This window comes from Pavona decussata, unplaced genomic scaffold, assembly GCF_977016875.1.
Source record: "Pavona decussata unplaced genomic scaffold, jaPavDecu1.1 SCAFFOLD_51, whole genome shotgun sequence".
Classification (NCBI taxonomy): domain Eukaryota; kingdom Metazoa; phylum Cnidaria; class Anthozoa; order Scleractinia; family Agariciidae; genus Pavona; species Pavona decussata.
The window spans coordinates 940,341-965,418 of NW_028145473.1; the positions used below are offsets into that span (position 1 = coordinate 940,341).

The 25,078-nt window shown below is 38.1% G+C and overlaps 2 protein-coding genes across 7 annotated transcripts in view; one reads left to right on the plus strand and one right to left on the minus strand.

Annotated features, from left to right (window-relative positions):
* Positions 1-12,676, minus strand: part of LOC146480985 (uncharacterized) — a 37,784-nt gene extending 25,108 nt beyond the window's left edge. For 2 of the 5 annotated variants that reach the window (XM_085108659.1, XM_085108657.1), the window contains exons 1-2: positions 8,670-8,720; positions 4,534-8,545 (exon numbers count right to left, since the gene is read on the minus strand). In XM_085108659.1, the coding sequence (XP_084964785.1) occupies positions 4,534-8,545; positions 8,670-8,705 (4,048 nt within the window). In that variant the 5' untranslated portion in view covers positions 8,706-8,720. Of the gene's footprint in view, positions 1-4,533; positions 8,546-8,669; positions 8,721-10,824; positions 11,633-12,413 lie in introns of those variants that run through there. The other 3 variants (XM_085108661.1, XM_085108658.1, XM_085108660.1) reach the window with 3 other exon arrangements.
* The window catches only part of LOC146480986 (uncharacterized), a 28,744-nt gene continuing 16,244 nt past the window's right edge, over positions 12,579-25,078 (plus strand). For both annotated transcript variants that reach the window (XM_085108667.1, XM_085108668.1), the window contains exons 1-5: positions 12,579-12,717; positions 17,518-17,705; positions 20,229-20,327; positions 21,338-21,448; positions 24,261-24,359. In XM_085108667.1, the coding sequence (XP_084964793.1) occupies positions 12,711-12,717; positions 17,518-17,705; positions 20,229-20,327; positions 21,338-21,448; positions 24,261-24,359 (504 nt within the window). In that variant the 5' untranslated portion in view covers positions 12,579-12,710. The remainder of the gene's footprint in view (positions 12,718-17,517; positions 17,706-20,228; positions 20,328-21,337; positions 21,449-24,260; positions 24,360-25,078) is intronic.

A 25,078-nucleotide genomic window follows, 5' to 3' on the forward strand; every position in this document is an offset into this window, starting at 1 on the left:
CTCCGAAGGCTGGCACTGACAAATGAAAGCTACCCAGAGCACTTCTTTCCTGTGGTGCTGTTTAGTAAAGTTGTACAAGGTGGTTCTAACTTTTGAGTCTATGGATGAACTCCTAAAGTGTGATCATTCAAATAAAAGCTACTGAGCAGCACTTTCCTGTGGTACTGTTTACTATGCCGTACAAGGTGTTTCTACCATTTGAGTCCATAGATGAAATCCTAAAGTGTGATCATTCAAATGAAAGCTACTGCATGAGCAGCACTTCCCTATCAAATGGTGATGTTGTACTCACAATGTCGTCCTAAGTTTAGTGTCTGTGGGTGAAATCTTTAAGTAGAACCTGCTGAGCAGTACTTTCCTTTGATGCTGTTTACTATACTCACAAAAGTGGTTCTCACTTTCGAGTTTATGGATAAAATCCTAAAGTGTGATCATTTTAGATGAAAGCTACTGAGCTGTACATGTACATTCCTATGGTATTATTTACTATAAATTATTGCAAAAGCTGGTTCTTACATTTTGCGTCTGCGTGACTATTAGTTACAAATAAAAGCTGCTGCTGAGGTACTTATGTTTATTATGCTGCACAAGGTGGTTCTCACTTTTGAGTCTGTGGATGATATCACACTGTGACCAGTTTCCACAGCGCAGTATGTTTTCATATCACATTTATACTGAATCAGGTGACTTTAACTTTATAGCTGCATTAAGATGACCTCCTAGAGTGTTTCATCATTCCATTCAAATGAAGCTAAAATGTATTCAGCTTTACTTTCTACTGCAGTACAATTATGCACAATTTACTGTTCATGCATGTCTTTTGAACATTTCAATCAAGGATATGACACCCCTTAGTATACATGTGAGTGGAACTATTCTATGGAGTGGCCAACAATTTCCTGTGGTGTATTTTACTACACCATCATCATACATGTACTTTCCTACATTAGGAGCTAAAGACTTAAGATCCTTGTTAGTTTAAGGTACGGGAACAGAGAAAACAGACATACTGTACACTAAACACTGTTTCAACATACAACTGTTAAACGATTTTTGTGTTAATTAAGTACTTACATGTACAAGGGATTTTGCTACTTTCTCCCATGACTTCATCCACTATATTATTTTATTAACTACTTAACACAAGAAATCTATTCAGAACACACTACAGACCGTGTATGAACATTTTGATCTGCTATCAGAAAGGTGATTCTATGACAATTTTGAAAGTGATGGCACCTTCAAAATCAGCAACAGCCAATCTTGAGTCAGCCATGGATGTACTGTACATGTAATGTTTGTAATGTAATTTTGGAACATTCTAGGTTATTGCATTTATCAATCACTTTGTCTTAAATGGATCCATTTATAATAAAGATTTAATGTTGATGGGCGACAACCTCCATGTATGAAGACTAATAACCAGGGTTCAGTCAACCTCAGGACCGCAAGTTACTGTCCGTAATAGCGGGAATTTATTTCTCAGTCAAACGCCTGTAATACATTTTTGCCGGGGATTTAGCTGCTGTCCATATTAGTGGGGTGTCTGTAATAGCAAGGTCTCTGTAAGGCAAGAGTTGTCTGTATAGTAAAACCGTCCTACGTTTTTTTTTTTCGTTCTAGAAAAAACTGATAGCTATAAATTTATTGTAAGTGCCTCTGAATTACAGAAGGATGACGTAAAGTAAGAAGACATTAAGCTCCTGAAAACCATTTGATTCATAATAAATTCATGACTTGTAGAATGGTTTTGATTTTGCATAAATCAAGGTTATAGCCTAACAGAGCCTGGTAGATCAGGAAACAAAAGAAAATAGTACGGGGTCCAATATTCCACTCCCAGGGCCCGTACCTAACATTTCACCGCGTGGGGTTGCTAAGTGTAATTTTTGAGATTCAAGAATTTCTTTGTCAAGGCAACAACTACAACATGAAATCAAGAGAACACAATTATTAAAAATTAATGAAATGAATATATTTTACTCATAGGAAAATGTGTTCATGCTACATGTAGAACCACTAATTACAAACATAGAAGGCTACAGCTAAAAGAATGGGCTGTAGAAAAAACAAAGAAACAAATCTTGTAACAAATCTCATGTACATGTATGTGACCATGAATAAATAGAATTTGATGAGCAAAATGCATGTACTGTAGTTTAAGGTTTCACATTTAACAGGCAGTAATGTATTATTTTGAAAACTGAACTGTAACCAATACATATTAAAGTAATTGCATCAATGTTATATTTTACACCACAGTGAAGGATTTTCATAGCACTTTTCTAGTGAGGGGATAACTAAATAGCCTGCGTTTGTAGAGCCAATTCCACAAAAAATAAATCACTGAAGGACTACACATACCTGCATCGCACCGAGCCGGTCTACAAACAGGCCAAAATAGACAACTTACGCTAACTAGTTAACAGCTGTTTATGACAGCCAGGCATAGATAAATTTCCTCTTGTGACAATTTCACAGGAATATCGTCACCAGATAGTACGTAACTGCTGCAGGAAACTGCTTTACTTCAGAAATAAAACAAACAATAAACTTACTAGAACATTAGCACTGTAAACAGCATCACTACCCATGAACATAACACTGGCTCATGATTTCGTTGAAAGAGGAAATTAAAGTTGACCAAAGTCCTTAAGAAAACTGCTGTCTGCATTGCTGATCTAATCAATCCATCCATCTTCACATGTACTAAAATGTTTGCCTTCAATTCCTACTGGATGAGATCAAGCGGTCCAAAGAGCTTTAAACCACAACTTGGGCTTGTTTTACCCTTTATCACTAATTGCCCATCATTAAACAAACTATCCTTGGCTCCTGTTGCAAAAACATCAACAATTATGTAAAGAATAAGAAGGGCCTGTCAAAACATAAAGGTCTTGATCTGTGTGCAATGAACTGAAAAAATAAACATTGTGAGCAGAACTGTGTGAGCGGACATGTCACCAGCTATTACAAGTTATTTAAAAGACTTACTGGGTAAGTTTATTTGAACATCAACTTACAAATAAATTTCTTCACCTTAAGGTTACATGTGTAATCACAAGGTCTCTTCATTTACTTACTTACTGGCTCACATCGCTTACAAGTTATACTACAGGCTAAACAAAATGAAAATAAAATCAGACAAAAAATATACAAATCCAACAGAGACACAAAAATTCCACTTGGATTTTCAAATTTGAGAACTTCATCCACAGCATACTAGACAGTCCCCAGGAAAGTAATGCTTATTAAATAATACAAGTGGCTTGCATTTGAATGATAGGAAACAGCTTGCAAAGGAAAATTGACAGTACCTCAAGAAAGTTCTGCTCAGTTGCATACCTTTCATTTGAATGATCACACTTAAGGGATTTCATCCAGACTCGAATCACTTTGTACAGCATAATAAACAGTATCAAAGGAAAGTGCTGCTCAGTGAAGCTTTCATTTGAATGATTCATTCACAGACTCAAAAGTTAGAATCACCTTGTACTGCATAATAAACAGCACCACAGGAAAGTACTGCTCAGTACACTGTAGCTTTCATTTGAATGATCACACACTCACAGACAGTCTTATAAATTAAATCAATAGGAAGTCCACCTTGTGCAGCTTAATTGACAATACCATAAGAAAGTACTACAGTATACATGTACTGCTCATTTAAAGGAATTCATCCACATGAAGTCTTAACAAAAAGGAAGTCCAACTTAAGCAGCAAAATATTGCCAGTACCACAAGAAAGTACTGCTTGATGGCTTTCACTTGTCTGACAATGTTCACACTTTTTCAGATTTCAACCACATTCTCAAAACTAAGAACCACCTTGTACACGTACATCATAATTCTAATTTAACATCAGTAGCAAAAGAAAGTACTGCTCTGTAGCTTTCGTTAAATGCTTGGGAAATACTTTTCAAACTCATTAACATTATTCATCACAAAAAAACAAAGGAAATCGCTACCGTGAAGAAGTTTAGAAATGTGATCTTAGTAATAATTTATGATAATCATAAAATTTTAGTGAACTTTTGCTTTGATTGAATTATATATTAAATGGTTTGCAAAGGTTCATCAAATGCTTGAGAGATAGTGTTTCATCCTATTCTCAAACACCTTGAAGTTGGTTGATTGGCTGAAACTGATTTTTTTTACCCACTTTTCACTGTTTGCAGATTGGACGAAACACTAGAAAGATCCTAGAGGGCGGATCATCCTGGCACCATATTTTTTCTGTATTCAGTTTACATGCAAAAAGTTGTACTTGGACCTAGCGCTAGGATCTTCCTAGAAGATTCTAGTACGGGGAACAAAGAAAAGAACAAACATAACAAACATGGCAGCAGCCAGGCGTCCTTCTTTCCAACCGACATTTCTGCATGTAAACTAAACAAAAAGTTGTTTCGCCTTCTAGCATCTTACTAGTGCTGGGAACCTCCTCCCTCCATGTAAACAGCCCCTTAATGTATACTGTATTCTAATTATTTCAGTTAACTGAGATGTACATTATATATGACATTATGTACTTACGCTTCTTCAGTGATTTCCTCTCCTTGGGTTTGTCTTCAATCTCTGACATTGGCTGTAGTTCAATGTCTTTCTCTTTGCTAAGATTTTTACCTTCCTCTGTTTTCTCAACTTTTCCATCACTTTCGTCTCTTTTCTTTTCTTTCATTGCTTTCGTCTCTTTTCTTTCAACCTTCACGGGATGCACCTCGACAACTTGTGGTGAGTTCCGTGCAATCTCCTCCGGAGCAGATTTTTTCCTTTCTCTGTCTGTTGTTGTTACTATAACCTCACTACGCACTGTTGAATCTGGTGCAGATTTTAGTCTTTGCTTTCTTGGGGTTTTGTGTTTGTCCATTAAGGAGGATCTTCGTGCGAACATGGACTTTATGGCCGCAGAGACAGCGCCGTGCTGTGGCGTATCTGCATCTTCCTCGGGTGTTTTAAGTTCCTTGTCCTTATCTTTCTCCTTGTCAGTTCCAAATATTGACATCTTTCGTTTCTTCGTCTTGCTTCCCCTTCTCTTCTTTAACGTGCCACTTTCCAAGCTTATATCTTGTTCTTCTGTTACTTTGCTTTCTTCCTTTGAAACTTTATTTACTTTTCTCTCCTTCTTAGAAGAGCTTTTCACTGGAGGAGAAGATGGTGGGCTTGTTTCACTTTTCTTGGGAATAGTTTTCCACTGGGTGTCAAGCTTTGGCAGGGAATCACCACTACTGTCAGAAACTTTCTTTACCTTGATGTCATCAGAGGAAGATTTCTTAGCTAACGAAAAAGTAATATCATCAAACTTTTTCATCTCAGTTGGGGACAACACCTCCCCAGAAACACTGTTTGGTCGCTCATCAAGTTTTACGATAGTCCTTTGTGGTGAAACCTTGGCGTCATCTTTAGAAATCAGAAACTTTGCTCTAAGGTCCGCAACTGAAGGGATTTTTACCTCATTACTTGTTGTCGATTTAAATCCTTTCTCGCGAATCAAGTCGGCAATTATATCTGCATGCACTGAAGATGCTATTGTTTGGTACCGGGGCTTTCCACCTTTCAGCTTGCTTCCTTTTTGTAACAGGTTATCGGCTGTAGCCCTTTTTCCAACAGAACTCAGTTTTGGAGGGGGTTCTACCCTCTTGTCTTTCCCTCCTTTTATATTGGTGTTTCCTCCATCAACCTCATCTTGGTTGGCATCAACTGTATCTGTTTTAACACTTGTTGGCTCCAGCTGCACTTGATCTTTCTGCACTGTTTCCTTGTTAGTCTCCTTGGCAGCTGGTCCCATACTAGCAAAAAACCGTTCCCTTTCTTCGCGCCGCCTTCTTCTTCGCTCTCTCAGTTTTGACACGGTATCCCTAGTTGAGCCATCATTGGAATTTTCCTTGACTTGATTAACACTTGCCTCAGCTGTTTTTGCCTCTTTTGACATCTCATCAGGTACAACAGTGCTCTTGTTCTCTGCATCATTAACTTTGTACTGTTCTTGTTTCCTTGCTCGTTGCTCAGCTGGTGAAGGTCTCTCCACCGGCCCGACATAAAACACTTTAACTTCCTTACCACTCGTTTTCAAGTCATCTCCTTTAGCAGAATGAGTCACCTTCTCGGATACTGTCAATTCCTTTTCGTCAGATACACTTGTTACACCTGGTTTGATAGCCGCAGACAAATCTGCTTGTTGTGAAGATGTTACCTTTACTGCTCTTTCTCTACTTCTCCGGGACGGCCGAGGCATTTTATCCTCTAATTCCTCCTCCGTGGAATTTTCAGAATTCTTACGGGCTGATGATTCTATGGGCGACAAAGATCGTGATCTACCCCCCTCCGGTGATGTTGATGCCCTTGAATCAGGTGATTTATCCTTTTTAGAATGATCCCAGAATTTCAGTTTACTCAACATGGAATTCTTTGAAGGATCACTCCGTACATCAAATGACTGTGCCTTCTTAAAATTGCTTCTTCGTCTTTTAAGAAGGGAAGGATCGACTGAAGGGTCGGGACTTGAGGAGACAGTGGGAGCCCTTTCTGCACTGGAACTTCTTGGAAAGCCTAACAGGCCTGGCAATGAAACCCTTCTTTTCGAGCTTGGTTGTGGCCTTCCACTTTCCGACTCTAAGTCGCTTGATTCACCGCCAGATTTAGAGTCTTTGCTTGTGAAAAACTTGCCAGGTACGGAAAACTTCTTTGGCAATTCAGGAGTTGTTTTTGAGTCACTTGAATATGAGAAAAATTTACCAGGGCTAGATATCTTTCTTCTCGGAGGTGGAGATACGGAGTCTTTTTTAGTTGCTGCATTTGCATCTTTAACAGAATCCTTCGATCCTTTATGTGAAAAAAGACCTTTGCGCTGAGACCGCTCTTCTTCACCTTCCGAATCAGTGTGTTGGGGCTTTTTACGAGACAAAACCCCCGAAAATTTTCTCCCAGACTTTTTAGTTTCATCTTTAGTTGAGGCTGATCCAGTACTGGCACTTCTTTTATGACTTTTAACAAATAAACCACCCTTCTCTTTCGCAGGACTTTTCTCTCGAGAAATCTTCTCATCCTTTTGTCTTTTCTTTTCAATTGATCCTTCTTTGTCCAGATTCACTTTTTCATTTGCAGGTTTCTCCTCTTTCTCACTAACTGGTCGCTGTTTCTGCAAAAGATTCTGCCCTTTCCGAGAATCACTCCTGCTGAGTGATCCTTCATAGGTGGTAGCAATTTCCCTACTCAAAAGTGATATATCTCTTGCCGCACAAGACTCTTGCTCATCTACCTGCAGCTCGTCATCATTATCACTTGAACCACCTTCACTGCCACTGCTTTCTCGTCGCGAACCGCTTGACGTGCTGGCTTCACTTCTTGAGCTTGGCGATTCTTTTCGCGGAACACTACCAGAATACTGCACAATGGGTGACTTTGGAGATGGAGGTTTTTCTTCCCTTGTCTGACTTCCTTGATACTCTACAGTTGGAGGCGAAACGGATCTTGCCAACAATGTTTCAGCTGGACTTGTTTCCCTACGAGAAGGCATTTTGTCTGTTTCACTTTCATTATTATAATTATCATAACACACTGTTGTTGCTGGTGAAATAGACTTTGATGACATTGTTTCAACTGGGCTTGTCTTTCTACGAGAAGGTGTATTGTCCTTTTCACTTTCAGTATATCTTTCATAATTTACCGTGGTCGGGGGTGAGATAGCCCTCGAAATTTGCACTGGTTTTATTTCTATTGGACTTGTTTTCCTATGAGAAGTTATCTGAGTTTCAGTGTCGCTAGATCCCTGTGTTGAAGAATAAGTTCTTCTACTCGGTAAGGTGAAAGGTGAATCACGCAAAGAACTGCTGGAATATTGCCTAGTAGGGGGGCCATCTGGCCCCCAAACTGGCTCTGTTTCTCGTAACGAAATACTTGATCGCTGCCTTACAGGTATATCTCCCGGTGCCCAACTTGAATTGTGACTCATACCTACAGACGAACTACCAGAACCTCTGCGAGAAATACTCGAGACATGCCTGGCCGTATATGAAGGTGTTAAATCTCGTACATTCAATGGCTGTGACAATGGATAAGAGTTTTTCCGTGGAACACTACTATAACCAGCTGTTCTAGAAGCGCTCGAATGTGTGGTAATTCCTGATCTGCGAGATGACGGTCTTTTGTGATCATCTGTTAATAATGAACTGGTAGAAGTACCATAGGTTCTTAAACTTCCATGTCTCGAAGATTGTGTCGAAGGTGTACTGGATGCAGCTGCTGAGGATGATGAAGTTGTTCTATACCTTGAAGACAGCGAAGTATCTTTACCACTTGTAGAATTTTGAGATGAATAATTCTTTGGCAGAGAAAAGTACCTTCTTGGCAAGGAAGAAGGTTGAGTCTGCGAGTCCTTGTATCTGTATGACATTTTGGAAGCTCCTTTTTTTGTTCCACAGTTAATCACGGAGTCACTGTCAAAATTCCTTGATGAAGCATGACTGTTTAGCTGGCCTAATGACCCTCCAATTGAAATCAACACACTTGATGTAAACTTTCTTTTATGCAGAGGCTTGTTTAGATAATCCTTCAAATCAAAGAAAAGAACAACACTCCATTAGTAAAAGTAAATACAAAGTCATGTCACTTAAACATTCAAAAGCTGTTGATTGCATTTAAATGTTACAACATAAAAGGCATAACAGAACAACCTGGCTTAGTGATATGTTTAGAGACGAGGTCTTCATGATTAAAATCTTTAGAATCCTGAAACAGATTGACGGTAAACAACAGACACCTGTAACTTTTACATTCAATGTGTCAAGTGTTCGGTCGGCTACACACTTCTAATTCTGTCGTTCGGTACGAAAAAATCTGAGCCAGTATCATTAAAAACAATGCATTCTGTCACACACGTACATGAAAGCGATCTTGTGAATAACAAGAAAAACAAAAAGATTTTGGGGGCTTGGTTAACACTGACTCTTATTGTTCACATTCGGGCAAAATAGAATACAACCACCAATTTGGTTTTGTTAATATTTGACAGAGGGAACAACGGAGGTGAAAAAGCTCGATTCAATTTATTCACTTCTTCAAAAGCGATCAATATCACTTTTTAACGCCATCTGGTCTTTGTTCCTTATAAATTATGCAAATTGAAATGATCCAATCCATTACAAACCCATGTGATGACTTGTGACAAAGTTGGTGCAGAAACTTAATAACCATGCACCATAAAACACATCGTTATAGAAATTTTCTATTGCACTGTAAAACTGACAAAAAAAGAATTGGGCATTACCACCTAGGTTGAAAGCAATGGTGTTAAAATTTTGACAGTCAAATTATTTATATGTGTTTCTATGGGGTTCATTCCAATACAGAGGGATCCATTTCATGCTTCTCAAATTAACCACCCAAATAGATCATTTGTTCTTTTCGCCGAACGTCCGAACCAATATTCTAATCATTGGCTGAGTGGCAAACAAGACGCTGACAACATCTCAGTAAATGAAAGAATTTACATACTTCTTTGTCGCTTCATTAAACATTGATTAATTTCTGCATGGCTATACAAAGATTCAACTCGATCGATCGAGTCAGAAATGTTATTGATTACAATCGTATAAACACATGTTTTCAGATCAAAACTTCCAAAGCGAGTGTCGACCGGGCATGAAATGCGATAATTTCAAGATCAAAAATGAAGACTCTCCCACTATGCTGACATTCACGACATGCATAAATATATATGGGTCAAATAAAAAAAATTAACATACATAAACAATGTCCACGCGATTAAAGATTGCAATAAAAAATCGGAAATATCGTCCGTGATAACTGGAAAACAATTGGACTGTTAGTATTTTTTAAGCTAGGTAACCACACGAAATATTTCCATCGAGATGCAAAATAAATCGGTTAACACAGCAGCCAAAGGCACCTTTGCAAAATGATAATTTGCTTGCGACCCCCAGCTGTATGTCAAAATAAGATCAACACACCTTTGAATGCAGCAGAATCCGGCCGAACAAAGAAAAGTTGTTGTTTTGAAAGGTTTGCCGATTGTTAGCGATGTGTGTGCATAGCACAAACCCTTTAAAACACGACAGAGCTCTTTACAAATGAAAACTATATAAAGCTACATGTCGTTTGGGTTGTAAGTAATACTGCAAACAATTATAATTCCTTCAGTGCGTCAAAGAAATACTCAGTAAAGTAGATCGATGTTTTTTCAACGCACAAGTAAATTAACTTACACATTTCTTCACCGGTTCCTTTTTGACCTTCAATAAAATCTCGCATGTTATAATTTCAACCTTCCCATTAAGTTCTTAAATAATATATTTTTCTTTAAGTTACAAATTATTTGAGCAATGGAAAGAATTCCAATGCGATGGCTAAATTGCTTATCTCTTTCGAAAACATCAGCTGAACATTTGTAATAATTTGAAGCGATTAAAATTTCACAGCATGCCGGTAACTAGAAACAAGAAAACGTTCGTATTTTTCTCATGTTGTTCCGACAATAGGCAGTTCAATCTTGTGGAGGATTTTCAAGACAAAACATTGTCAGCTGAGCGAGGGATCACGACGAATTACGTTTGCAGATTGTTGTAATAACACTGTGAAAATTCTAGAAAAATTCATCAACAAATCGATCAAGATATCGAATGAAATCGAACGGCCCGACACCTCAAAAATTAATCCGTGTAAAATCCAAATCGGTCCTTGGCAGCTACTTACAGATCTCGGTATGCTTAGCAGAGCCGAGGAAAATAAATCTCAATAAATGAGTGCATCGATTACGGTCATTTAAACTTATGCCACAGAACACTCCAACACAGAAGATCCGTCGTTTACCTTTTGTTCTCGCGATCTGTGGATTTCAGCTTGAGGGATTGCGGCAAAGCAATTTTAAACTCTACACCAAGGTTTGAATTCACTTGTTCAGCAAACAAAAGTTGCTCAGGGCTTTAAGGAAACGCTACAGAATCCAGTGCAATCCTCAGATACAGCCACAATGTTGAAATCTAAGCTCTTCTAGCAAACAGACAAAAGCTGGTGTAGCGTCAGGACCATCTCTGCTCCATTAACTCCGAATGTTGTTTGGTCATTGTTTTAAGCACTCAATACAACAGACTCGATATCAAGATACAAATTATCAAGAAAGCGCTGTCAAGCGTAAACAGTGGTCCTCAGTTTGTGTAGGGCGTAAAATATAAATCCAATCCGGCGTTTTATCGCGCCAATTCACTTTCCAAGCTGGTCACGTACCCAAGTGTAGTCCATTTGAGTGGAGTTTATGGTTCCGCGACATGCCGTGATAAATTACACATAAAATAGAAAGTTTCGGGAGCTAGGCTTGTCCCAGAACGTGTCTTGAGGACGAAATTAAATCCAGATCATATCGTACGTCTTTATCACTTCACAAAAGCCCGGAAAGCCATCACCGCATCTACCTTCGAGTTTGTGACGCATTCTCACTGGGTCTCTGATTGGTCAATTATATGACAGCAAACCGCAGCCATCTTTACATATACACTATACAAGACCTTTCCTGATTGGATAAAAATCTAAGAAGGTCGTGAATCACTTGACTTCTAACTTTGACGACGTAATTTCCACCAGTTTGTAAGTAAATCAAACAATTGCAGAACAGCAAAAGTATAAATCAGAAACCCAGCCACGTATATTGTCTAGTTTCCAAAGTAATAATTTACAACTTACAAAGCAACGAGAATTAAATGAAATATCATCATCTTTCCAAATAAAAGACACGTACGCTTGGAAACCGACCCGGGAAAAAAGGGGTTAATTCGAGCTTAATACGACATTTATTTAGGTAGTTTCCGCAAATGACACCACAACGGAAAAACACTTAAAGACACCTTTCTTCTACGAAGAACTGGAAGGAATATTTAACGTATATATATGGCGCGATTATTTTTAAGGTTAGTTCATTAATGGGTGCGGTTTTGAAAAATCTTCTGGAACACCCAAGAAATTGTTCGGAATGGGGGTGGGGGGAGGGGGGATGGTTGACCTGATTTCTAGAAGTACTATGAATTCTATTTATCTCTTTTGTAAAAAAAAAAACAAAAAAAAAAAACGAAAAACTAGAAACTACAGAGAATGAAACGGAAAAAGTGGGTAGATGTCTTACCGATTAACTGATAGCGTAGACGCCGTTTAGCCGAATGGAAGACCAGTCTAAGTAGGTCCTGGATTTAGATTTTTTCCCCTCTCTTTCAAAGGCCAAAGTCAAATCAAACAAATTGGGAAGTAGCATGCCCTAAAGACAAAAATGTCTTCAGCCCGATTGCGAATTAATGATCACTAGTGCAGCGAAGCGATCTCAATGGTTTTCCGGCTAGCCAGTTGCTAGGCAACAAAACGTAGACAATATTAAGAATGCCCCCTTCAGTACCGCACCGTCTATATTTTCCTACCTTCATGAGATAACCCTTTCCACGTATTCGAATAAATAAAATTCGGTCCACACTGGGTCAAGATAAATGGAAAATAATTTCCTGCCGGCTGAATTGTACCTTAGTAAAGCACGATCCGACCCACCTGGGAGTAACTGTCTTTGCGTCCGAAGCGAAGAGGGCAACCTCTGACGCAAACCTAATCCAGTTGACAAAGCCAGAGTAAGCAGTAATCGAAGATTTTTACAGCTGTAATCGATGCAGCACGGAGTATGACATCTAGCCCTGGGCAAGCGAGCCTGTGTCTGGGGCAAAACAATGGATGGTGAGTTTTCTCACTATTGCTGTTCCCGTGTAAATATGCCGTAGATTTTTGGCCGGAGAGAAGATGCGCGATGACTGAGTAGCTGAATGGCGAATGCGTAGTTCTGGCCCACATCCGATCCCTGGCTCACGGTCAGGCTGTCTTATTCATTGCTTTTGGTTGGTTGGTGTTGTTGTTGTTTTGCCTTATATTGACATGCACATGTCGACTGCTTTTGTCTATGAATGTGAAAACTAAACAGTGAAGTTCAAGTTCAAGGACCAGAAGTATGCGCCCGTGAGCAGAGGCTTCTCTCGACTTGATCTCACACCGGAAGTGGTCTTATCTGCAATCAGATGAATATGGCCTCAGATTGTGGAAAGCACGTTTCCACGTAGAAATTTGAAACAAATTTGTTGAAACAAATGACCAAATTTGTCGAAAAAGACAACGCATCACAAATGATAAATAAAGATACAGTTTAAACTGCTTATTTTAGTCAACCAGTAGTTGTTCTTTATGACACAGGAATCCAAGCTGGTTGTTCGGTCGTATTCGAGATTCCACAATAATTCAACTGATACAAAGTTTCGTTTCCTCGGCTTTCTAGATCCCACAGAGAGACTGCCGTACTAATCGGGATTGGCTTTCAGACTAGCTTGGTACTCCAACAGTGCAACGCGCTGTCTGTTCGTTGAAGTCATCTCTTGGGCTTTGTTGTTACAACAACTGACCACAGGAAAGTAATGAAAACTCGCTAACAGTTCTTCAATTCAGTTATCAATAAATGATTAGACCCCGCGATTACATATGAGACCTATCGATTCTATTGTAAACGGTCTGAAAAACTCAAATCAGACAGACTACATGCGATCGGAAATGTTATAAAACGTGGTTACTAAATACATATGCAAGAATTAACTACCTCATAAAAAAACAATAATAATAATAACAATAATAATAATAATATTAATAACTAGAAATACGTGACTCGCAAAACCTCGCGAAGCTGGAGCTGGGTGGAAAGCCCTCTTTACTCGTATTTTTAGCATCAAACGAGGAGATTAAAAGGCGCATAAGATTTTTTTTGGTGAGCATGGTGTTTCATAGTTCCACGGGCTAGTTTGCGGTTGAAAATCTATTTCTGACGCGACGTAATGTACAACGGGCGTGCAGCGCTGTCGTGTTCGATGAATTTATTTCCCACGGAAAATTATTTACCGAGGCCACAAAACGTGTAATTTCTTTAATGCACTCTTTCACAAAAAAGATTTCTAAAAGAAAGGGAAAAAATTCTGGATAGATAGTTCTGTATCCAGTGAATATTGATGAACATTGCAGTTGAAATTGATCATGCACGCATATTTTTTTCGATGTATGCAAATTTTCCTGCAGACGACGCCAGACAGTCTGACGTCATTGTCCGGACACCTTCAAAGATATAAACATATATACACACATATATATATATATATAAATATATTTTTCGCTCGAATTCGCGCGGCTTAGCTCCGCTCGGGCCGGCTCGGCCCGACAAATTTATTAACCTCGCTACGCTCGGGCCTTCGGCCCTCGCTTCGCGAGGAATAATAATAATAATAATAATAATAATAATAATTCATGAAAAGAAAAATGAAATCTTCAATAATAATAATAATAATAATAGTAATAATAATAATAATAATAATAATAATAATAATAATAACTACCTCAATAAGTATACTTCTGTGATTTCCTTGATTATGTCTTATAATATTGAACGCAGTATAGTAGGTACCACGCCCTCTCCCTCAGTAGTAAGACGAAGACAAGAGAATTCAAAAAGCCGAGAGAGACAAGGCAACTCGGGGAAATACAAGTAGCCGCTTTCAGCATAGAGACCGATCTGCAGTCAGACTGGTCTCATGTATAATAAACAGCAAAAAACGGTAACAGCATTGAAAGAAATTTATATTTTTATCTTAAGAATGTGCTCACACAAATCTGACAAATCCCTTTTTTTTCCGCTATATTTAATGGGGGCATTGTCTAAAAATCATGACGTAACTGGATTTCCCTCACTCTGCTTGCGGATAAGTCTGCGCACTCGTTCAGTGACTGAGAGCCTTTTATATGGCTCCTGATAACATAAAACTCGTGCAACCTGCATTTTAAGAATTGTGCAGCCGTCGTACATTTTTTTATCGTCAAAAATTTTATTTTTCGGGCCTCACTGGGTCTGGCCAGTTCGCAAAATTAGCATTAACAGCCAGGCGGCCCGGAGTCACTGTGTCATCGTGACGTGGCGTTGACGTCTTTGCTTAGTCAAATGATCGATTTTTTCCGGTGATTTAATCCGATTTGTATAAACGGCTTAGTATATTATAGAATAAAGACGATTTGTGGCCACACCAATGTGTCACAGTACCATCGCTAGCCCAGGATTAGGCAATTATAATCACAAGTTAAAAAGGATGGGTTGTGGGGGGGGGGGGGGGTAGGGGGGGAGAAGAAGACGCTCAACTAAATGATTTGGTGTATTCAATATGTGTTCTTCCCACCATTTCAAAACACTCACCGAGGATGAAAAATTTCCATCTCAAGAGAAATTCATCTCTATTGACCTTTCACTACATTAACTGTCTACAAGCGATGTAAACCAATCAAAACGCATGCACAGGCGACTCGGGAGCCATTTGTTATACGCGTTCTTTCTGCATCACTCTCTAGACTCTCTCTAGAGTATCTTGCTCACATATCTTCCATTTCTTTTGTTTTGTGACGTACTTTTTCATTTTCGCTCGTTGTTGCGCATTACACTCTCGAGTTCTCTTCGACCTGAATCAGGCGTACTCATGAAAAGAGATTACGAGCAGCCTCGCTAGTTAGCGCGAAAATTCTGAGTTATCGCGCTCGCTCGTGTTTCCGGCTATTCTTTATTACAATTTAATGGCAAAAAAGAAGTTCGTACAGTGACTTAAATAGGACTGGTAACATAATATAAGATATATAAGTTAAGTAAGAAAAAAAGAGAAAAAAAGCAGAGAGAGAGAGATAAAGAGATTAGAGTGAGAGGAAGAAAGAGCGAAAGAGGGAGAAAGAAGATAAACAGAGCCATAAGGATAGCCTACAAAAGAGTCGGAGACCCCACAAGGCAGACCACCTAAAGAAACCCTCCCAAGAACCGTTGTAATTTAAAGATAAAAAATTAACTAAGTAAATATTATTACAATATAAATATATAAAAAATGGAATAATCAATTACATCAGTAATTCTAGAAGATAGGAAATCCCTTACTCTCCTTTTAAAGCTAGAGATACTTGAAGCTTGCCGTACAGAAAGTGGTAACACATTCCATTGTCAACAATCCTATTAAAAAAGCTAAACTGACTTAAAAGCATCAGTCCTTGCATAGTTCTTCTTGAGTATAAGAATAAGATCATCCCTTCTCCTTAAAGAGTGCCCCTCAGGATCTGAATAAAATTGAACATATGGGGGAACATCTAAATTAATGTACCCATTATATTTCTATTCCTAAGAAAAAATAAGGGACTGCTTATAGTCTACCATTAACACAATTTTTCACTTTCTAACGCACGATACGTGTCGGATAATTGTGTAACACGACAAAATTTGATTTGAGGCAGTGTGCACTGAAAACTACTATACTGAACTGACTCAGAAGCTGTGCGTCTAGTGTTTGTGTTGGTGTATCGTGTTGAAAATCTGAACTAGGAAATATAAATTGTGGGAATTGAATTTAGTTTTCACAAATTGAGCCATAGACTGCAGAAATTCGTGTTCGAGTTGATTATTTTCTAGCCTTAAGTCACACGTTTTTGGTCCGGATAGGAATAATTATTTTTTCCTTTGGAAAGAGAGCTTTAAAAATAATCAATTCTTGTGCGCGACTTTTCAATATTAAAGATGGTCCAATTGATTTATGTGTAAAGCCAGTGAACTGTAAAAGATGTCGTACGTATACAACGGGTCATTCTCCGCTTAACTTATGTTTTTGAAAAATCAAATTGCCGTCATTTTTGTCCCTATGAAAAAAAGGAGTATTCATTTTTCTGCGTTACCAAAGTTCAAAGGGAAATTTCGAGACATCGAACGAAGAAAAATATTTTTTCCTTGATTGCATGCCCCTTGAGAACGTCCTTGAGACTACTTCTTAAGCCCATTTTTAATAACAGATCTATGCAATAGAAACAGAATTTTTGGAATAATGAAAGCGAAAAATTAATTTTATCACTTGTTCCCAAAGCTGAGTCATGATCATATGACACGCAAATCACATGCATGCCGCGCCGACTGGAACTTTATTACATGCATGGACAAAAGAGGGGGTCTTACCTGCTTTACCGAGAAACAATTGAATGCAATCACAAACCCTTTCATTGGTGCTCCTAAAAAGAATGACACTGTTTTGGGTCTAATAGCATGAAATATTCGACAAGGGAAACTGAAATTCTAACTATTATTAAGTACTTTTTTGTCCGTGTACGAGGAGCTGGTTACAAAAAATATTGATTACACTTTGATTAGATTTGATTACACTTTTAGGGTTACACTACTTGTGCGTCCCAGTCTCTCCCTTTCATAAACATGGCGGCTACCGCAATGTTTATTTCGCGTTACAGTCATTTGAGATTTTTCTGGTGAAAACTGTTTCATCAGCTGTTAAAAGTTTGCACTTAAGCCTTGAAAATCCACACTTTGGATCAAATTGGATGGTTATTTATAATGAGGACAAAGTGTGCACATATCTGAGAAGTGACGTTCGATTGCAAACACATCGCGTCTCGACTTTTATATCTATCGCCATCATTTATACATAGCGAACATGATTCGTGGTATGGGTAACTCTGAGGGCGCCGGGGAAGATAGGCTTTGGAAGGACTTTGTGAAAGCAGTACAAGAAGGGGATGAAAATAAAGTAAGAAGCATACTTTTGGCACCAGAAAGTCGCAATAATGGCAGTGGAAGACCACATTCTTTCTTAACGAGAAAAATACGAAATTCACAGGTTAGCTATTAATAATCGCAATGTTAAAATTATTAATGTTTGTTTAATGAGCTTTTTCATGTACATGGGCACAAAGAGAAATGTTTGTAAGTTTATATAAGAAAAATTTCCCTAGTCTTATTGGGTCATAACTAATAATTATTGTGTTGTCAACAACAATGAAGCTTTCGGTAAAAATTTTATTGAAATCCACACAATCCAAAACTAAAATGGAAAAATAAAACAGCAATCTGAGCAATTAATAGGGAAATATTGTCATTTAATTAGCTTTTATACAACTGGAAAAAGCCATTCTTTGTTAGCCCAAAAAGGCAAGTTTTGGCAAGCATTTTATTCTTGACTAATTGCAAAACTAGAGGAAAAAGAAAGACACCCCTTTACTAGCCTGCGTGATTTTCCCCTCTCCCTTCCCCTTTCTAGGGCATGCCACGCAGGCTACCCGTGATACTTCCCCTTTAAGCTTATATACCATAGACTGACGCCATAAAATGCCCAAAACTTGGCAGTGACACTCACTCGCCTGTGGCTCGTGGTTCCACTTGAGTTTTGAACATTTTTTGACATCATTTTATGATCTATAAGAGTATAGACTATAGAAAACTGCCGCCGATTTGTTAAATTGACAATGACAAAAACATTGGCAATGGTAGTGATATATTAATTTTGACAATAACAATGGCAAATTTGGCAATGACAGCACTTGGCAAATGATGGAAATGACATCGACAGTGACAACAGGATCCGGAATTTACTTTTTTAGGCAGGCGCCATCTGGCGACTAAAAAATAAATTCAGTTGCCAGATCGCATATGGAAAAATGTGGTCGCCAAAAAGTGTCAATGGCGATTTTTCTGCTAACGAATAAGATTAAATACAAACACGCTGATCGTAGCTGTGAAACGCTGTGGTAGATTTATAACAACAGGAAAATCGGTTTTATACTTCAAAATCAGCGGAAAGGTAAAAAGTAAGTGGCCAATTGGCGGGCGGCTTTGAATTTTATTTTAATCGATTTGGCTGAAAATCAAAGTTATTGTTTGTATAATGATCGTGGCATGAAATAGTTCATCGCCCGCTGGCGACCAGTTTTGAAATTCTGGTCACCAGTGTAAAACATTTAGTCGCATTGGCGACCAGGAAAGCGCCATTTCGGACCCTGGACAATGACAGATGATGATATTTTAGCTGCTGCAATAACAGTGGTTATAGTGACACACTGCCAGTGACAGCAGATGAACCAACTCTCCTGTACATGGAATTTCGTAGAAGAGGAAATAATCTCCTGGTCTCTTGTACAGATCACCAGATCTCCTTCCTTGAATAAATAGCCACTTTTGATCTTTTTCCTACAATGAACTAAGATTTTGGTCTAAAATTGAGGGTTTTCAAGCACTCTGTCAAGCCCTGGTTAAACTCAAACATTTTGTTACACAAAAAAGTTGGTGGCTAATTTAGGACAAGCAACATTTTACCAAGTATTACAGACAAAGCGAGCTCGCATAAGGGTTTTGTGTCTATAACTGCTAATTATTAAAATGTGTGGTGTCACACAAATCCTGTTTCTGATTGGTTGCTTTTTCCCTGCTTGTGCAAGCAAATTATCGCCAACACAATCAAACATTTGGCTGTAATGCAAAATGTTGGATGAAGATGTTTGATTGGGATAAAACATGAAATTAACCTATTCAACTGCAACATTGAAAGAGGCAGCTAAACAGTAAAACCTGTTCTTCTGATGTTGGACGAAAATGTTTGATCATTTCTAAAGACGGGACTTTTTTTAAGAGCAGATTTATTGTTTTAACAGAAAAAACACTTGTCAAATAACAAAATATTACTCTATACATCACAAGCGTTATGGTAAAAGTACTTACACAACTGACAATAAGATAGTTGAACTAGCTACTTACAATTTGGTACTTGTACTGCTTATGGTACTTATGGTACTACATAAGCAGCTTACAATGTAACACTGTAATTACCTACTATTATAATAATTTTTACAGATGTTTACAGAAACCAAAACATTTGCATGTAGACCTCTACGGGTTGATTTTATGGAAGAGAAGGAAAGGGTAAATTTTTCTTGGTGGGGGGGGAAGGGGTGCTGTTTCATCTGGGAGCCATTCTTGTGGGGTGAGTCAATTTGGGACATTTCTCTGGGGAGGGGTTGGCAGAAAAGAAAAATCTCCAATTAAAAATCTTTAGGAGTTGGCATCTCTGTGTCAGTAACTGAGTCACTGTGGTAATGACTGTGAAAATGATTGTAACAGATCTACAGATCTTTTTTTGCTAGCTCCTTTATTAATAGAGTCCATAGGTACTAAATTTATGGAAGAAGAACAAAAATTAATGATTAAAAATACTAAGATATCATCAGTGATAACTTGATTAGAATATTTTTTGGGAGGGGGAGGGTTCTTTAAAAAGTTGAAGACAGTTCTGACCAGTTGCTTCAATATTTGGGAAACAAGTTAGCTTTTGGGATACACGACTGGCATACAATTTATTGTTATCTTGTAGGAAACATTAACAGCACTTCACTTAGCAGTGAAGCATGGAAAGGCTGACATTGTTAAACTGCTACTGAAGGAAGGAAGCAACATCCATGTTGTTGATCATGTAAGTTTTTTTTTCAAGTGCAGTCAAACCTCCCCTTACAACCACCTCTCTTGAGCGACTACTTTTCCAAAATACCAGAATTTTGCCAGTCAAATCACTATGGTTAGAACCTCTCGTAAGCGACCGCCTCTTGTAAGGTACTGCAACCACTTTTAGAGATCATATGACAGTTTGCACTGTTCTTTTTGGTTTTAACCTCCCATTAGCAACCACTTCTCATATACATGTACATTCTCATACATGTATCTATCCCCTGTCACAAGTTGGACAATTTTCCCAGTTTGTAACATCACATTTATAATACATTCTTGGGTTGTGTACAGTCGACAGATAAATATATTAATAAATAAGTTAACCATGTTTGAGTAAGTCGGATTCTGATTGACTGACCGACTGATTAACTGAAAGCTCAGGGAGAGCTTGATAGAGTATCAGTGTATTAAGTTTTTGTATTACAATACTGCTTCTAATAAAAGCTTCTCTAGGCACAATAAATTGTGAAGGTTGTACAAAGGTTTTTTTGTTCTCTTTTGATTTTTGCATGTGTGTACATGTACATGTACTTGTTAAATTACTTACAAGGTAATATTCCGTAATTAACTAAAAAATAAAGAGTTACTTATAGCCACTTACATGTAAAAGCAGCTCTTCATAGTTTAAATTCCATTTCTTGCAAAAAGAAACAAACCTATTGGATTTAAGTGTAATATATTTTTCAGTTTCTAATTCATTTTCAAGAATGTTCTTAAAGTGGCTACAACTCCATAAATAGGTTTTCCCTAAAACTATTGAAACATAATTAACTAGATCCATTCCCTCCTTCAAGATTCCTATGATAATGTCTTGCAGTAAGAGACAACTGCAACTACTAAATGTTGTTTAGAATGTTCCCCACCATGTAATTCCAATTTGGAATTGGGCATGTGGGGTAAATGAGAAGATAGATTTTGGTCACTATACACAGGTGCTTAAAGGGTTTAAATTCCTTTCTTGTTGTATTTGTTTTATAGAAAAAATACACAGCCCTTCATACTGCAGTAGTCTGTGATCATGAGGACAATGTTAAAGTAATTCAGTTACTCTTGGACCACAGAGATATTAATATCAATGCAGCTGATGAGGTGAGTTTATCAACAAAACAATGCTTGTAACGACTAATAAACATGTGGACTTGATTGCATTTTTAATGAGCTCATTTAATCACATAGCAGAACAATCCCTAATGTAATCACTTCCCAAATATACAGGTATAGTAAGTGACTTTCCTGACTTTTTATTGTACAAGGCCCATTTGTTCGTCGCATGGTTAGCGCTAACCTGGGTTAAATACCATGACAACCTATAGGTTTTGATCTTAAAGGGGAAGTACAGTCGAACCTGTATATAACGGCCCTGTATTAAGCGGCCACCCTCTATTAAACGGCCAGTTTTCAAAGTCCCAATTTTTTCGCTCATACAAACGCTGTATTTGTTACCTGTATTAGGCGGCCACCTCTATTAAGCGGCCGTGGCCACCCTGTAGCAGTCCTATGTTTGTCTTTCTTTGTTATTTTTACCTGTATTAAGCGGCCACCCTTCAGTGGGAACTAAGTCATATGTTATTTTATGCGGTATTTTATTGTGCTTAAAATGCGACGTGTACAAAGCTACTGTAAGCTGATACTCGGCCGTTTAGTATCGGAAAACACAAACGGTAAAACAAGTTTGTTTTGAATATGCTTCACTCTTTAGCTAGAAATTCCTCTTTAATTAGCTTGTTCCTCAGCCATGTGATGGAGAATGAATCGCCTTCAAAGATCACTGTCAGATGCTAATAGAACATGCAGAACAACTACGGGCGTTTGCACAGTACCATGGATAACAGAAATTGTCGCTGGCAGTGGTGTTAGTAACGACTTTGTTTAAAGTATTGATCGCTTGAAAGAGTGTTGATTGTCCTATTGTTTCCTTGCGTGAAATATTTTTGTATGATACGCCATCAAAATTGACATTGGACAATGCCAAGTGAGTATTTTTAGCGATCCTGTATAAAGTGGCCACCTGTATTAAGCGGCCAGTTCCTCAAGTCCCGAGGGTGATCGTTATATACAGGTTCGACTGTATCACGAAAAATTGCTGTCATTTCAAAACCCAAAAAATGTTTGACTGTCAGCAGAAACAACGAAATAATTGTCAAGTTTGTTAACAATTATCACCCCAGTGCAATAACACTGTCGATTAGTGCCTCTGGCCAGAGACAGAGTAGGCCAGTTTGGTTTGAAACTTGAAAAATATTAGGCTAATGTTTTTCAAGTTCTCGCATTTTTGTTTCCAAAAGGCGCTAGAACAGATCACGATTTGTTTCTTTCAAGAATTGAGTTAATTTCGTTCCTTTCGTCATTCTAGAATTATTTTGCAGGTGATTGAAGGTCTTATTTCATCATTTTTATCAAAAGATATCAAAAACCCCATGATACTTCCCCTTTAACCAATGGTTAGCGCTAACCATGCTTCGAGCAACTCAGCCCAGTAGTTCTAACATGAAGTTAATCTCTTCAATCCAAGCCTACCTGTGGGATCAGGTTTATTCTTGTGCACAAAAAAATCTCCAAGCACACAACTGCAGTGGGTGGTGTTTATAAGCATCTAGGGGTGGCAAATGGTCCTTCAAAAACTCTGGAGGTCGCAAAATTTTAGTCGAATTTCACGGGTCTCGCAGTGTTGTCTTTGTAGCGGTTATTTGCGTCTCACAGTCTCTATTTTTATACTAAGGTGTGTCAGAGTCTCGATTTTTTGCAAGGCTAAGGATCTCGAAGTCTCGATTCGTTTTAATTTTGTTTTCTTTTAAATGACGTTTTCTTGTCACTTAATATTGAAATTCATTAATTAAAAGCAACTTTCAATTTCCGAGAAAATGTCAATCCTAACTTCTCCTAAATTGTCTGAATTTCACGAAAAGCTACAAAACTGTACAAGCTCATTCTAGCTCATTCTCATAGCTCTCAACAGCTCGAGTTTTTAAGAGTCTGAATGTCTCGTGCTTGCACTCAAAACACTTTGAAGTCTCGGTCTCGCAATCTAAAAATTCAAAATGTCTCGGAATAGCAAGGAAAAATGCTAGTCTTGCCGTCTTGCAAAATCTCGCATTTACCATTCACCACCCCTGCATCTATCAGCTTGAATGCAAATACACCCATTAAAAAAAAAAATAAATGAAACTAAAAAACAGTAATAAATACATTGGACAAGCAAGTATACATATCATCCCCTTGTGAAGCTTTCCAGTGATGAAGTGAACATTATACAGTTGTACATCAAATATTAGACCAATAATTATCTTGTTTGAAGAATGCAATTGAATATCCTAATTTTGAGTTGGTTACACAGTTCTGTCTTTCATGCAGAAAAGTTTGAATCTTTTTGGAGTCAGGCCTACATTTACTGTTCCCTCCCCCCCCTCCCCCCCCGCTGCTGACCCCATTGTTTTGGTTCACATGCTCATTTCTGCCAGAAATTCAGGGGGCATATGTCCTGCTGCACTCTCCCTCACAAAGAAAAAACCTTGGAAGGTGCCTCCATAATCTCTGATTACTGCTAGTATACATCCAGCTGTAATTCTTAATATTTTGATTGTCTTTTAATAATAAATAAGCATTATTGAGTCAAAGAATAAATTATATGAATGTGACTCAGTTTAGACTTAAATCAGGTCACTTCAAAGCTCAAAATCTTTTTGATTAAAGTGGTATTTTTATTATTGTTTTGAGCAGTAAAGAAATTAAAACATCACTGGCTTGTAGAAACATATCGGTAGGCCATAGGGCAATTTAAACAAACTAAGTAGGCATGCACAGTAGACGCCGAGCATTATAATTAACACATTCAAGTAAAGTTCACCTAGGTATAATAGTGAACCTGTTTTTTTTTTTTTTTGCGATTTGATTCAATTTACAGTATGGAAATACAGCCATAAAGCTTGCAGCAGAAACAGGAAATGTAGAGGCTGTGAGATTACTAAGTGATAAAGGAGCAGACATCAGCATACCTGACATGGTAGGCTGCTGCAATATTGTTTTGTGATGTTTGTCATCCTAGGAGGGGGGGGGGGGGTTAATCTGCCTTGCATGGGTCCTGCAACCCATCCTCACTCACCTTGTTGGTCTTGTTCTCTTGTTATTGTTATGTTTATTATGACTATTTACTTTTAAAATGAATTCATTTATTTATTTATTGAGCTATGGATGTGCCCAATAAAGCTGTTCAAATTTAACCCAATCTAGACTGGGTGTATGTGTGCAAGGGGAGGGGGGAGGGGATTCTGCCTGTGGCAACTTTGAACCTGAATAACACCTTTAATATGACAGCAAACAGAATCAGACCAGAACCCCAGAAGACAAAAAAAAAAAACACACACACACACACACAACAACAAATAGCCCGGTCTGGATAGGGTTAAAAACAAAAAGAACACGGAGAACACATGTCATTTATGAACCAAGGAAGTGAACCAGCTAGCCACAATTCACCGGTTAGCTCAACGGTCATGCAGAGCATTCAAATTCTTTGCCGTTTGCTTGCTGTCAATTACCTTTGCCTAATTATATTAGTTTTGTTGTAAGATTAATATGAATTATGCCAATTTTGCCCAAAAATGGGAGCCCCTCCCCCAAGGGGTGGGTTAACTCAAGAAAATTTTATAAGGTGAGGCTCTACCCTGAGGTCCAAACCGTTACTCTTTTATATACGGTACCATTTTTGACAGAAAAGGCAAC